General features: G+C 40.6%; 2 protein-coding genes across 3 annotated transcripts in view; one reads left to right on the top strand and one right to left on the bottom strand.

Moving 5' to 3' along the window:
• LOC137985035 (spectrin beta chain, non-erythrocytic 1-like) overlaps positions 1-10,883 on the top strand; it is a 61,751-nt gene extending 50,868 nt beyond the window's left edge. For both annotated transcript variants that reach the window (XM_068832469.1, XM_068832467.1), the window contains 15 exons: positions 517-721; positions 1,122-1,316; positions 1,747-1,926; positions 2,587-2,831; positions 3,519-3,657; positions 4,406-4,490; positions 5,524-5,615; positions 5,749-5,853; positions 6,071-6,301; positions 7,125-7,149; positions 7,285-7,378; positions 7,589-7,664; positions 8,292-8,383; positions 8,899-8,941; positions 10,006-10,883. In XM_068832469.1, the coding sequence (XP_068688570.1) occupies positions 517-721; positions 1,122-1,316; positions 1,747-1,926; positions 2,587-2,831; positions 3,519-3,657; positions 4,406-4,490; positions 5,524-5,615; positions 5,749-5,853; positions 6,071-6,301; positions 7,125-7,149; positions 7,285-7,378; positions 7,589-7,664; positions 8,292-8,383; positions 8,899-8,941; positions 10,006-10,155 (1,957 nt within the window). In that variant the 3' untranslated portion in view covers positions 10,156-10,883. The remainder of the gene's footprint in view (positions 1-516; positions 722-1,121; positions 1,317-1,746; positions 1,927-2,586; positions 2,832-3,518; positions 3,658-4,405; positions 4,491-5,523; positions 5,616-5,748; positions 5,854-6,070; positions 6,302-7,124; positions 7,150-7,284; positions 7,379-7,588; positions 7,665-8,291; positions 8,384-8,898; positions 8,942-10,005) is intronic.
• The window catches only part of LOC137985039 (prolyl 4-hydroxylase subunit alpha-2-like), a 12,449-nt gene continuing 7,916 nt past the window's right edge, over positions 10,468-15,000 (bottom strand). The window contains exons 9-12 of the mRNA XM_068832475.1: positions 14,115-14,180; positions 13,447-13,515; positions 12,458-12,554; positions 10,468-12,073 (exon numbers count right to left, since the gene is read on the bottom strand). Of these exons, the coding sequence (XP_068688576.1) occupies positions 12,003-12,073; positions 12,458-12,554; positions 13,447-13,515; positions 14,115-14,180 (303 nt within the window). The 3' untranslated portion in view covers positions 10,468-12,002. The remainder of the gene's footprint in view (positions 12,074-12,457; positions 12,555-13,446; positions 13,516-14,114; positions 14,181-15,000) is intronic.

Below are 15,000 nucleotides of genomic sequence, written 5' to 3' on the forward strand. Positions count from 1 at the left end.
ATCATCCCTCTCCTTTGTGAGATTTATTTTGGTCGTAACCGTGCTCGCGGCTTGCCTCGTGTTAAATTTTGTTCTTACTGCAAACAAAAAGGTTATCTCGTTGGCGGTCATTTCTGCATCCAGTTTTTGGACTTAAGAAATGATGGACTTATCAGTATTGACTTCAGCATACCTGGAAAACTCCAAGTTTTCCAATCACAAGTCAAACCAATGAGCATCTGATAACTTTTTCGGTGTTGCTGCACCACGGTGCTTCTAGTTTTGTGTAGTAATAGTCCACTTTCATTATATTAAAATTTCCTCCTGAACAAAAGGCATGATCTCGAGGCACTCGAGAACAAGCTCATACAAATCCTTATATTTATTCCCCAGAGCCTCGAGATGTAATGCCTTCTGTTTAGGACTGAATTTTGGTCTATTCAAAGTAGTTTCTTTGTTTTTCAAAGAGGCTTTATGTTGCTCTTAAACTCAGAGGAGGTAACTTTGTTTATGAAACGTTTTAACTTTCTTTTAAAGCGAAACAGTCAAGATCCGCCAAGCACAAGTGGACAAACTCTATGAAGGACTGAAAGATTTGGCTGAGGAAAGGCGAGGCAAGCTTGACGAGACACTCAAACTTTACCAACTACAGGGTGAAATTGACGATTTGGAGCAATGGATCGCAGAAAAAGAGATTGTGGCGGGTTCTCAGGATATCGGACAAGATCTTGCTCAAGTGGAGGTACATGCCCTTTCTATTTGATCACGTTTAAAGGCAAAACAAACAATCTTCGAGAGATTTGCATAGTACAATGTTAGTGTCACAGGGCTAGTCTTTGTATCGCCAGCTTTTCGAGCCATCGGGCCTCCAGGGCTTCGCCTCCTTTTCGGAGTGCATTCCTCCAGCCTGTCCTTTCCTCAGCAAGTTCTTCCCATCTTGTCTATGTCCAGGGCCACCAAGTCACGTTTTACGTTTAAAGGAGGAGGGGCAGAAATATGCGCAGTGTCTCGCACAGTTTCGGACGTAGTTGTCTCTTAAAAATTTGACTAATAGTTTCGTGTATGACTTTCATTTTAATCTTTAGAAGCCAGGATCAATTGACCTTTCCGTATTGAATCATTTTGTCGTTATTTTTCAACAGCTTCTCATCGAAAAATTTCGCGAGTTTGCTCGGGACACCACAAACACTGGATCGGAGCGCGTGGCTGCCACAAACGCGGTGTGCGACCAGCTAATTGGCACAGGCCACTCTGACGCTGCTACTATCGCCGAGTGGAAGGATCAGATAAATGAGTCCTGGGCCGACCTATTGGAACTCATTGAAACTAGGACAAAGGTATACCAATATTGTTATCTTCTTGTAACTTGCGATTGAGATTGCAGATGTACACGCTCGTTTGTATGCATTGTCACAGAAATACTATTATTAAATTTTGCACGACGTGTCATCAAGTTCAAAACAAACATGGGTCGCTTGAACTTTTTGAAATCTTGCCCGCGAAACAAAACTCTTTAAGTCATTCAAAACCTAATCATATTCAATTACGACTTGCTTCAGTCTACTTTCCCGCGCTTAGACGCGGCTACAACTTTATTTCCTCGGGTTTTGATTGGTTCATTGAATGGTGTACATCATACCTGATTCTACTTGATTGGCAAAATAGGTTATTTGGAGTTGATTGTCCGACTCTGAATTAAGAATCGTTCTTCCTCTTTTCGTTATTTTAAGTCTATTTAAGGTATTTATTACAATCTTTTATTTCCAGATGTTAGAAGCCGCTCGTGAGCTTCACAAGTACTTCCATGATGCTAAGGAAGTGTTGGCCATGATCCACGAGAAAGAGAACCTTCTTACAGACGATCTTGGACGTGATCTCAACAGCTTGCACCAGCTTCAAGTTGTTCACCTTGGTTTTGAGGCCGATTTAGCGCCACTCGGTAACCAGGTAAAGATTAAAAACTATCAATCTTTATTGGTACCAATATTAATTTACAATAAACGGTTTTTGAAATTAGCATGGGTAAAATTCAGTGCGAAATGCCTTACAAATAAGTAAATAGTAAAGACTAAACTTGGAGCCAGGCAGCCGTAGCAAGCACTTTACAGTTGAGGTTTAATTATTGTTAGGGTTAGGCAATGTAGGAAACTATTCTATCCGACCAACCTTTTTCTGGGAAATGAAAGTCGGAAATGTTTCGGATGAGTGTGTCGAAAGGTAAAATGCAGGGTATGTGCTTCTCTCTTTCTTCTCAGTTACGTATAGTATAGCCTTAAATTGCCTCAAAATTTCTGACTTTCCTTTATTTTAAGCCCCGTGTGAGGTTACAGAGGCAAGGATACACACTCAAGTGAAGAAAGAATTGGGCCCTACGGATCCCCACGCCGCTAAGTCACCTCATTAATCTGCTGCGTTGTTGCCTTGATGGTGTTGCGGTTCGAGTCCCGCTCAGGGAAAAAAAACCAATTTTTTGGATGAGTGTGTCGAAAGAAACAATGCACTTTGTGCTTCCCTCTCTCTCTCTCTCTCTTTTCAGTTACTTTTTCTGGGAGCTTATTTCATATTAGTAAATTAATGTGACGTTTGCGTTATTACTTTTGTTCCCAGGTCGTGGCGGTTCAAGAAGAAGCCAGTCGTCTCCAGGGCGCCTATGCCGGCGACAAAGCCAAAGAAATTCAGGCCAAGGAAGATGAAGTGGTGGACGCTTGGAAACGTCTAAATTGGCGCGTGAAACAACGAACCGAGAGGCTGCACGATGCCGATGACTTGTATAGATTCCTATTGGCTGTACAGGATCAGATGCTGTGGATGAATGACATGCTAAAACAAATATTAACCTACGAGAAAGCCAAGTGAGTTTCGAAACTGTACTGTCCTTTAAGGACAGATTGTGTGAAGGCAAAATGACGTTTGCCTAAATTGCCTTTTAACTGGTGTAATCCAACAACATCGAGTTAAGTCTGCTTAATCTTTCAGTAGGGATTGTCGTTGTTCCTTTGTAATGTCGCATGTACAGCTATCAGATCTGAATTCCAAATTTTCGTCTTCTCTCGTTAGTCTTATCCTTTTCAGTATCAGTGGGCCATTTCCGAGTTCGTGTCTGCCTCCTCTTTAAAGCGAGTCTAAGCTCGACGTTTTCCTTACGAAAATTAGTTCTCATTCACATGTAAAGTAGAAGTAATTACCATCACAAAAAGTTCGCACTTAGACTCGCTTTGAAGAGGAGACGGACATGAACTCGGAAATGGTATATTAGAGACCACATTTGTCAGTTGCCTTCGTTCTGACTCTTCTCAACTTATCTTTACTTTTATTTTTCTCTGCACGTTCTCGCATATCCCGTTTTCAATCATCCTCATTCTTCTTTTCCCCAGTATTTGTATTTTTTTTTTTTTTCAATTTGATCCTTTGTGCCTGTTTATTTTAGTTCTAGTGAAGTGATCTTTTTCTTTAACCATTCCTGTGGCCTCCGCAGACAGGTTTTTCTTGTCACGCACTCTTGAAGATAATAATTTGTTTCCGGCTCTTGTTTCCAAAAGGGATGTACCCGGAGTGGAAGTGCTGATGGAACAACATCAAAATAGAAAAGTCGAGATCGATGCACGGGATGATAGCTTCCAAGATGTCATTAAAATGGGGAAAGATTTAATTGCGAGAGATCATTACGCCACCCCGGAGGTAATGTTTTAATTAATAGGTGTTCGGCTCTGTGCAAATACTTAGCAGCTTGCCACCGACACTGCGATAAAGATAGCAGTCTTAGTATAAACTAAGACCTACAGTGAGATGACATAGCACAAAAAAATGATTTTAACTCATTTATTCCTGCAACGATTGCAATAATTTCGAGCGCTAATTGGTGAATGGCAAAGGATTTTGGGAGTTTGAGTAGCCAATCAGAGTGCGCCTTCAGTGCTATCCACTGTTTAAGTATAGACCAATAGCAATTATAAAATAATTAGGATAGTACGCGCACTCTCATTGGTCAATAGCTGTGTTAAGAGGAGAGTTTGGAAACACGGCTGTGACATCACACGAATTTTGATTGGTTCTGTGCGTTTTGATTGGTTGATAGGAATTATGAGCGTGTATCAAGAAAATGTGTTTCCGTCAAGAATTTTCCTTCATTTGTCGAATTATCTTTGAGAAATATTTTAATAGACGAGGACTTCTTTGCGTGTTTCCATGGTCTCATCTAAACACTCGGGGAAGTTGGGAGAATTCTCGACAGTTATGCAAACCCTCGACTGCGTCTCGGGTTTGCATAACTGTCTCGAATTCTCCCAACTCCCCCTCGTGTTTAGATGAGGCTATGGAAACACAGCAAACGCCCTCTATTGCTCAATTAGTGTCTGGTACAAGATATTCTACCGAAACATATTGGGAGGAAATTCTGAATTTATCATTGCACATTTCTCAACTATAGATAAATGAGAAACTGGACATGTTAAGGAGACACAAGGACGAACTAACACTAGAATGGGACAAGAGATGGGAACATTTGCAGTTGGGTAAGGAAATAGTTTAGGAAGGTATTTGAGTTCATACTGGGGTCCAGGTAGGCCATAGACGGTAAGACCTTTTTCATAATGGCGGCCAAATATAATATTCTTTTGCTTTAATGCTAATAAGCCCTTCTAGCCTCACTACGACGAGCAAATTTCAAAAGAATTTTTGCTTCAAAATGAGGGCACTAGCTCTAATTAACATAAAGACAAAAGAATGTAAAAGTGGTCGCCATTTATGAAAGTGGTCTTTTAGTGCGACAGAAATTCAAGTCAACTTTAGACTTGCGTGACGTCTTATCGTGTTCTGATCCGCTTAACTGATTCTTTCGAGGGGGATAAAGCTAGACCCGAGAGCGTACTTCGGCATCTCTGAAGATACCTCGTCTCTAAGGTTACAATGTAAGGTACCTCAACAAAAAAAATAATAAACCCCGTTCACATGCAAAGTAGAACTTGGGCATACTCAACCCGTTCATTTCCGAGATCTAAAAGGTCATTCTCCAAACTAAATACCACAGATTTCGTTTGGTGGCTGGTCATGAGAACTTGGTGTTTCATCAAGATAACATCCCCCTAGTTGATAATAATTTTCATTCTCAATACCTGTCTACCTAACAGTAGATTGAAATTGTTAAGAGAATTTACATTCTGATCACTCCTGAGAGTCAAAGGGTTAAAGCCTTCTTACACCGCCACCTATGAACATGCCTGATGTCTTGAGTCGTCTTCTGTAAAAAAGGTTGGCGACGTTTAATATGCTTTATTACATGGCTGGTGTTTCTAGCCGATATAACGCTCGCTCTGATTGGCTAAGAGCAGCTAAGTGCCAGGGCCGATTATGGATTATGCAAATTTTTTCTTCTTTGGAACCGTTCTGTTAGCCATATAATCTCAAATCTCGGCCTAGCTGTATTGGCCTCGCAGTCGCTCGGTCAATACGGCAAGGCCTCAGTTTGAGATTTACTGTAACGACCTCGCTGTCGGTTATTAAGTAGTTAATAGCAACTAATATCGCGTTTTCATTTTTGGTCCATAGTACTCGAGGTCATGCAGTTTGCTCGCGATGCGCATATGGCTGAAGGATGGATGATTTCACAGGAACCATACCTCAAAACCGAGAACCTCGGGGTAAGTCCGCGCTATCTTCATTTTACAAATCTACGCTAAGAATCAACGAAAATTGTCTTAAATTTCTCAAAATGATGCTTTTCCCGGTTTATTACTGGGTGATAACTTCGTTCGATTTTTCTCTTGTTTTTAGACCGATCTCAATGAAGTTGAACAGCTCCTGGAAAAACACGCCAATTTTGAGAAACTTGTCAACACACAAGAAGAAAGATTCCTTGCCTTGGAGCGCCTTACCACGGTAAATTTAGCCACTAAAATGCTTCTACCCTGATCTCTTGGATTCCTTTTACAATCTGAAGAGCACATTGAATAATTTTGATGGTTTTTGAAAACAATGTGCCAGGGGTTTTTTTTACGCACTGCTCTCCCAGTTATAAAATAGGATATCTAACCAAACAACAAATGTATTCTTTTCGAAATAGCATTGCGATTCTAGTTGTGCGTTTTGTTTTTAGTTCGAGCTTCGCGAAGGAAAACGCCGCAAGATGGAACAGGAACGTCGCGAACGAGAAGAAAGAGAAAGAATAGAAAGGGAAGAGAAAGAAAGACAGGAACAGTTGGAGAGGATCAGACGGCAAGAGGAAGAAGAATTAAGAAGACGACAAGAAGAAGCGAGAAAGAGAAAGGAGGAGAGGGAGAGAGCGAGAGCTGAAGAAGAAGCATTGTCTGCGGCTCAAGCAGCTGGGGTACGTATACCTAGCATTGCCTTCCAATTCCAGTTCGTGTCCTGTCCACCCACCGTAAAACCCTTCTGTCATCGCTAGCTTGGTGCTCTACCCATCTTCTAACAGTTTAAGCCTAATTCACAACGTACTCTCTCTTCTCAATGTCATCTTGATACTCGATCTCCCCCACCCCCCTCCTCGCCCCCAAACCACCTACCACTCTCTTCTTCGTGGTTGGCTTTGTGCTTTGACCACGCTCTGTTAACATTGTTTAGCTTTCTTTTTGGTATGTACTCCTATTCCGGTGTCAGCTTTATTCTTAATCCACCTCGTCTGAGTATCCAAAATTCATTTTTTGATCTACATCCCCAACAACAACAATTCTTTATTAGATCTTTTTGCCCGCAATTAGCGAGGGCTATTCGAGGCGGGCAAAAGAGGAGAAAAGAAAATTTAATAGTCCAATAAATTATATCCAAGGAACAAACCTAGAAGCAATCTAGTTTGTCGTGTGGTTTCATGATATCCCGAGTGAGATCGGGGGTCTGACTGTACTCAATACGGGGAGTAACATACAATGTTATGATTTTGAGAATTGTTATCAGAAATTCTTATGTAATCGATCGTCCTCGTTTTTCAGGATTTCAAGGAGTTCATTCTTTAGTTTGCTTTTGAATTGATTTTCCCCATCTCCTAGTATCAGTTTCGTAATAGGTGCGCACTGCTTTCCGAGCATCGGCTTCGTTCTGTACCACCCCTCAGGCTTCCCGGCATTGACACCTTTGTCGTATTTCATGTGTTGCGTCAATGCGTTGGTTCTAATCTCTGTTACATTCACTTGTAGGTGGAGTCCACACCAGAGGAAAGAGGTAAATGCTCTTGTTCCCATACGTTCACAACACATGACTGCTTTACCGGACTATTGAGTTGGTTCAAAATCATACTTATTGCTCGTCAGTAAAAAGAAAAGATAAGACAAATCTGACCGACGAGTTTCATTGCAGGCGAAACTGATGCGAGCGTAACAGACGGACGAATGGAAGGATATTTGCACAGAAAACCCACCATGGATGGTCCCAACAAAAGAGCATCAATCAGGTATACTGACGCTCGAGGAGAACCTCTTGTAGAAATTACACTTACTGGTACTGTGCCCTTGGTTACCTCGTTCGTTGACATAATATTTATGGTCCTCGTAAGCCGCGAAAATTAGTGATGATTGATTTTCTTTAGACGGATTTTTAACGAGGCATTCATCAACGATTCAAAAATGATCTGGCAGGCTAACTTGTTCTTTTCTCCTCCCAGACAATGGAAGCAATTATATGTGGTGCTGCAAGATATGTCCATTCATTTCTACAAAGATCAAAAGACTGCACGTGTGGTGAGTGATCACATTGAATGAATGTACTGGGCTTAAAGTTCACTGAGCCTTAAATATTTTATTATTTGATATATCTTCACCATAATTAAACGTATTTGAACGTTTGCTCCTCGAAATTCTGCTTTTTTTGTGTACTTAAAGTCGGCAAAACTGACAGACGTTTGTCCGTTGACAAAGCCAGTGAGAGACATGGGTCGAAAATCTTTTGCATTTTCGTTGTAAACGAAAAAGTAGTTTTGTCATTGATGCATTCCTCTCTCTACCTATGTCGTGGTAAAGAGCGTTTTTCACTCACGTGACCAGCAGCCATATTGGAATACTGAAACAAAAGAAAGTATTTGCACAAAAATAGAGTTTAAATCCCAGAGGATTAATTTGGTACACCATCATGGCCGCCATGCATTTGTTTTGGAACACCAACATGGCCGCCGTGACGTCATATGAAAACGCTCTATAAACGACTACGACTTTTTAACTGATACTCGAATACCCAATAAAAGCGACGAGTCGAGGGGTGTGGGGAAAAAAAATATGTTGCGTCTAGGTGAGGAAGGACTGACTAAGGAAGTGTCCTTGTGAATTGTTGCAAAAAAGCTCAAATCGTATCATGGCATTGTCTTTGTTTAGGATCATGAGGCTGCCCATACCTTACCAACATTAGAGGGTTTTGTGGAGGTCGCCACTGATTATACGAAGAGGAAACATGTCTTCAGATTCAGGTAAAGACAGGTTTTTTTTTTTCCGTGGTAATGTGTCATGGTGCAAGATATTTCATTCCAGCAATGTGCATCAGTAAGTGACGAGGGAAAGCAATAAAAGGCTTTCTGATGTAAAAGTAAGATTTAAGTTATCGTTAGTGTTAAAAGAAATTTTGACCGCCATCGTCATTGATTATAATCAGTGAAGTATTAAAGTGTGGAACAATATTCATGATGATCTCTACCCTCAAATATTTAGTAGAGGGCTCCGGATGCCCCCTTGCCTGGTAAAACCTAGCTGCAATACGGGTGGACATTTTGGTGTCTCAAATAAGCTTCTTCAAAGCTGTTTTCGTCATTTTCTTTTCCACTTCATAAAAGTGACCCCTTATCTTGTTTGACATGCATAAGCTACTGAATAGCGATCACCACGTTCTTCGAAAAGTAGATCCAGGTCAACTTTTAAGTTAAATTTCACTAGGATTCTATTAAGTAAATGCTTACTGATTCACTATTTCGTTTATTTCTACTTGCAGGACAAACGTTGGTCAAGAGTTTTTGTTCCAAGCGAAAGACGAGGTTTGTAAAACGTTCGCCTTTTTATTTTTTTTTCCCGACCAAATCCAAATCGGCTAACTCAATGTGTGCCTTATTCAAATCTCCAGGGGTTAAGATTCTTTGTGTATTGTATTCGTCTTGTAATGTAGCATTCTGATTTAAAGAAAACGTTTTATTCCCAAAGAGGGCGCCTTCTATTGACCCTATTTGGTGGAGTGATGATGAAAACGGTATTTTTGGCGCGTTTCGAAGCAGCAAGGATAATAAAAATGTGTTTAAATAGCATTTTAGCAGATATTTGACGATTTTAATGTGAATCTCCGTGAAAACGAAGGAGGTCAAATATATATTCCATGTATTCCTATTATGGAATACGGTCAATCGAACGCACCCTTAGTTAGCCGACTTGGTCCATCCCAGCTGTGAGCTTAGTAACCAGTCCCGCAATGACAGCGAGATGAAAAGGCGACATAAGCATCAACCCTTATGAAGCAGTGACATTTGTATCAAAGCAATGACCACCTCCAGCCTCGATTTCACTTACAGGCTCGGCAGTTGGGCACAGCAATGACAGGGTTTTTCGCCTGAGTTGATATGTTTAATTGGCTAACGTAAAGAAATGCTAAAGCTGACTTTTCGAGCGAACGGCTAACGCTCAAAAGGTTGGCTTTCAAATTTCCTTTACAGTGATCAATTTACCATATCAAATCGGCAGAAGCACGTGAAGTTGAAGCGTTAAACTTGAAACTCTTTTCCTTGGAACAAAGCTGGGTGTTTTAGGACACCAATTTTATGCCCAAATATGGACAAAAATGAGATCGAAGCTGCACGCGCGGGAAAATGCACGAGCTACGTTACATCCAAATAAGGAAAATTTTAAACTAAAACAAAACCCTACACTGAACCAGAGTTCAACGCTTGAATGTCATAAGCTTGACTCGGTTGATAAACCCGTTTATCAACCGGTTGATCAACCGGTTTATCTCACATTGTGCACGTGATCAAGTTGAGTCAAAACTGTGCTGTGCGGATTGCGTAGCTGGCCTTCTTTTCCCTCGGGTCTAAGTTTCTTTTGTTCCTTTTAGGATGACATGAACCTATGGATAAAAAACATCCAGGAAAACCTCGTGGATAAGTCAACAGACGAAGCCTCACCAAGCAAGAAAGGCGAGAAACGAGGGGGCAGCGGATTCTTCGCCAAAAGAAGAAGCAAAAACATGGAAGAGAAAAAATGAGAAATCGAAATAATTCATTAGATTCAATATTTTGAGTGACTTTGGACTGGACGTGGCAGTAGTGTTTTCATTTTTTTAAATGGATCGTGTTAAGTGGTTGGTAAGTTCTTCCGTGAGGAAGATGGGGACGTGACATGATCTGTGATTGTATTGCTAGAATATTTCTGCATCGCAAAACATAAACATGTTAATTCGAGACATTGGTTTATCTATTTTAACGAGCCTTGCTGTTCACGGTAGCGACTTGGTAAGGTGTCCGTGCTTGCAAAAATTGATAAATTGATTTGTCTGCGTTATGGTTCACTAAAACAAGGTTGTATCGACGAAATAACAACTTGGGAACAATTCGTCACAATTAAGAGTATTTACAATTGTCTCGAGAGGAGGAAAACAAATATGTAGACAATAACAAAGTGGGGAATCAGCTTAGTAAGGTACGTTTGTGTGAAATTATTTTTAAAATACGCCCAACAATTTTTTTCTTTGTTCACAGGCCTTGTGCAATGTGAAAAAAAACCAACCGCTATTTTGTTTATTTCATTCGTTGGTTTTTCTTTTTCCAATCTTCTTTTTTTTAGTAAAAAGACGTAATTAGGGTAGAAAAAGAATGTTATTGTACAATTTGCCGTTTTCTCTAGAAATTTACCTTAAATTCTCCAAGATTAATTGCCGTAGCCAAGCGGCTTATAATATTAGCAATGTGAGAAGTAAACTGAAAGAACACTTGATGAGGTCTCTGTCCACGTGCTTGTGATTGAATATTGATACTTGGGCATCTCAAGATCTTCTCCAGCTTATTCATACTCGCGCAGATTCAACAGGTGGATTATTACGAACAGCTCGTTTCTTGCAGCTAGATTTCATGAGGTTCATTGTTAGGCTCGGTGAACTCTGCGCGCAGTACACACATTTTGTACATTCTTGGGTATGGAGGTTGTAGTGCTGGAAGACTGGTTAGCGCCAATCGTTGGTTTAGAGGTATCAAAACCGATAGGTTTCCATGGTGTTTAACGCTAGTTAGCGGTAACCATGCTACGAGCAACCCGGGCCTGTTTTTTCCTTAATCGCTTTCTATTCGTTTACACGATCCCGATGCAAAATCTTGTAAAAGTGAACTTTAGGGAAAAGTTACACTGGTATCGTGTGTGTGATCAAATACAGAGCGATAAGAGAGGACCGGAAAGAACTCGTTTCGGTATGGGAGTCGAACCGAGATCAAGTTAACTCCCTCAAAATTTTAATACAAGTTTGCCAGGCAAATGGCAAAAACATATCTGTAAAATTAGAGTGCAAGGCAGCATTCGAACCAACGACTTGCGAATTACCAATCAGCATCGCATTCTGGGAGTTAGAGAAGCGGAATACTAAGCATATGAGCTCACAACTAACAAGCGAGTTCAGAGTTTAAAAAAACCTGCGCGCGTCTGGATAATAACAAGCACATTTTAAAAAAAAACCCGAAAGATTTTCATATTCTTGCAACTTTTTACCATAACAAAAAAGACAATAGGCCATTTTCGAGTTCATGTCTGCCTCCTCTTCAAAGCGAGTCTAAGTGGGAAGTTTTTGTGATGGTAATTAGTTCTACTTTACATATGAATGAAAACAAATTTTCACAACAAAAACTTTGCACTTAGACTCGTTTTGAAAAGGAGGCAGACATGAACTCGGAAATGGTCTATTATATGCTTGTTTTTATCCCGACGGGTGCAATCGTTTCTTGAAACTGCGAACTGGCTTATTGCACAAGGTGTTTAGTTCATGACCTCTCCAACAGAAAAAGTTAAACAGCTCCGTGAGCGTCAAGACAGGAGTCCTCGTAATCAAAATCATTTCCATCTTGGGTGTTATTCGTCCGGCGACAGTGAGCAAGGTCGCGTAAATTCATTCCCGTACTCGTGGATCCACTTGTTAGAAACTGTAAAATTAAGAAAAGTCACCCTTGTGAGGTAGATACCTAAAAATATATAGTTTGGTCGCATAAAGCAAGAATTGAGCGCAGAAGTATTGACACAGAAGAGTTCTGATGTAGAGCAGATCAAAATTCGAATCGAAAAGAGCGGCTATTCTACCTCACAATTACTTCGTTACGGATCACGTGAGTGCCAAGAAAAGTCAACCTATGTTTGCCTTGCAAGCAGGAAGTCTCGAATGAAAACGCTCGCTCTTTTTAACTGGAATTTCTCCACAAATTGCTCAAAATAACTCGTCGAAGTTGGAATTATATTTATACGCCGGGCGAGACTGGGGCGACTGAGCTCGCCCTAGTCCTTTTGCACAACCCAGGTATATCAAAACATACCCCATTTCCACCCTTTTAGCACAGGGCAGCCAGCATGACGTGTTCTAAAATCCCCTTCGCCTGATCGAAGCATGTTGTGCCAAAAAACGGCGTTACCCTGTGCAAAAAAAGGAAAAGTTGATAAATTCCACTTATCTCTAATTTTCAGCAATGATGAGTTTCGAACAGATCTACATTCCATTCAATGTGGTTCTTGTTTGTTTTCCTTCACAAAAACGCTTCTCTGGTCTGCACAAAAATAAAGATAAGTGAACGAAGTACAGCCTCATCGCAAGTTGTTTCTTTCAGAAAACGTTCGTCAACATCGGAATAAGATTTTTTTGGTTCTTTCCGTTGCGGAACCAAATAATTTGTACCATTTATCGCTGGTTAAAGTCAAGGTTATCACTTGGAAGATGCTTTTCCTTGCGACAAACTGGAAGAGGCCAGAAATCAAATTCGCAACTTGCGACTTGGTCAAAACAACCATCTACACCTTTTTTCACAGCGATTTTGGTATGGCAACTTCAACTTATTTGCCTGCGTGCGATGTTGGTAACATAGAATACTTGGCTTGCACCTGAGAGGCCCTCCCAGGGGAAGGGGGCGGGGTGGGTGGGTGCATGTTCCCTTGTTCCCTTTAAATATTTGCTCGTGGGTCCTTGTTCCCCAAATTACTTTCAAACTTGTTCCCAACTTTTTGATCCCTAAAATTGTTTTCAATTATTTTTGTTCCCTTGTTCCCCAGTTCAAGTTAGCCATGTTCCCTTCTTCCCCAAAACCCCTGGGAGGGCCTCACCTGACGTCATCAAAGTGGTGGCCATGTTGGTTGTACTGAACAATAGCAAAAAAGTCTTCTAGGAATTTGGCAAGCGAGCGACATTTTGCCTTTTTTTTTTGTACACCAACATGGCCCTCTAATCACGTGAATGCACACCAAGGGCCCACTTAATCAACCAATCATGGCGCTCGTACTATCTGAGATACGATTAAGGGTATTTTCAGATTACCTTTCGAGGTTTAACTCTGGCTCCAACATACGGGAACACTGTCGCTCCACCAGCTTCAACATCCGTCATCTGGGAACGTCAAATAGTTAGAACAAGAGGATTCGAGGTTTTTAAAACAAGTAGTTGCTGCCGTTTCCCGTTTGCTGTCAGTAAGGAGACGGCAAACGGTAGACTGACATTTGCATTTCGTCAAAAATAAAACTATCTCGGTTTCTTGCTTATTTATTGAATGGTAGCTTCAGATATCGAGCGACCTCTAATAAAGAGCATTCTTACGACAAGCATCAGCCTGCATTTCTTTTCGTACACGCAATCAAAGCTTTAATCCTCTCTGTAGCAAATGCACAAGTTGATCTCCTTATGCCGAAGACGGGATCACTAAAAGTGTTCTTACCAGCCTGAGTATCAGGTTTTCCAGGATTGGTTTAGAAAGAGAAAAGGGAATAAAAGGCCTTCCTCTCTTTACTCGGCCCCACTCCCCCCTCACCAGATACCCAGGCTTTGTTCTTACGAAATTACGTGATACAAACTGAACAGCATTGCACTACATGATCGACAGACATCACAGAACACCCATGTCCTATCATGGTGTGATGACAATTGTACTGTAAAATGACAATTACATAACACTACGTGCGATACTAACGGAAATTCGATAAGTTACGTACATATAAGAGAACAGTAGCGATCCTGTTCCCGGTTCCAAGCTGACCAAGCGAAGAATTCTCAAGATCCTATAAAACAAGGATGCATTTAAGTTTAAGAAGTTTTACTGTACTAATAACCGAAGTAGGGTCTTTCCTCTTATTCAAAACGATATTGCATTAGCTGCACATTTTCTTACTTTCTGTTTCTTCGCTCGTTCTTTGATCCAGTCACAAAGCTCGTTTCAGTAACGTACGAGCTCTGTTCTGCAAATTGTGTAAACTAAAAAAAATCGACGAAAGGAAAAACATTGTTTCTTGGCCTAACTTTCCTGGTCCAACGATATTCCCTGGTCTTTGAACTGTGCTAATATAGTTAATAGAAGCTACAATCCTGGTCAAAAGTTGTTGGGAAGGTTGCGCGCATCACTTCACTTCACACCTTATTTAATAAGAAATAGACCCATTTCGATATATTAAAATTCAGTCCTAAACAAAAGACATCATCTCGAGGCTCTGGGGAATAAATATAAGGATTTGTATGAGTTTATTCCCCAGAGCCTCGAGATGATGCCTTTTGTTTAGGACTTAATTTTAATATATCGAAAGTGGTCTATTGGCTGTTCTGAAACGAATCAAATTCCTGCCTCAGTCCACCTTGGAATCTATTTATTTTAACTCAATTATTCCTAGTGTAGTATATAATATTGTTGTTCACCGTCACTTATGGAGGATATTGAACGTATTCATATGAGAGCAATTAGGGTTGTTTGTAAGCTACCTATGACCACTTCAGCAGATGAGATCAAGAAATTGAGGCAATGGAATCCCATTTCTTTGTATTATGTTAAGAGACTGCTGGTTCTGACCTATCAATCTTATCATAGTTTAAATACGGAAGATCTAAACA

Source organism: Montipora foliosa, chromosome 14, assembly GCF_036669935.1.
Source record: "Montipora foliosa isolate CH-2021 chromosome 14, ASM3666993v2, whole genome shotgun sequence".
Taxonomy (NCBI): Eukaryota; Metazoa; Cnidaria; class Anthozoa; order Scleractinia; family Acroporidae; genus Montipora; species Montipora foliosa.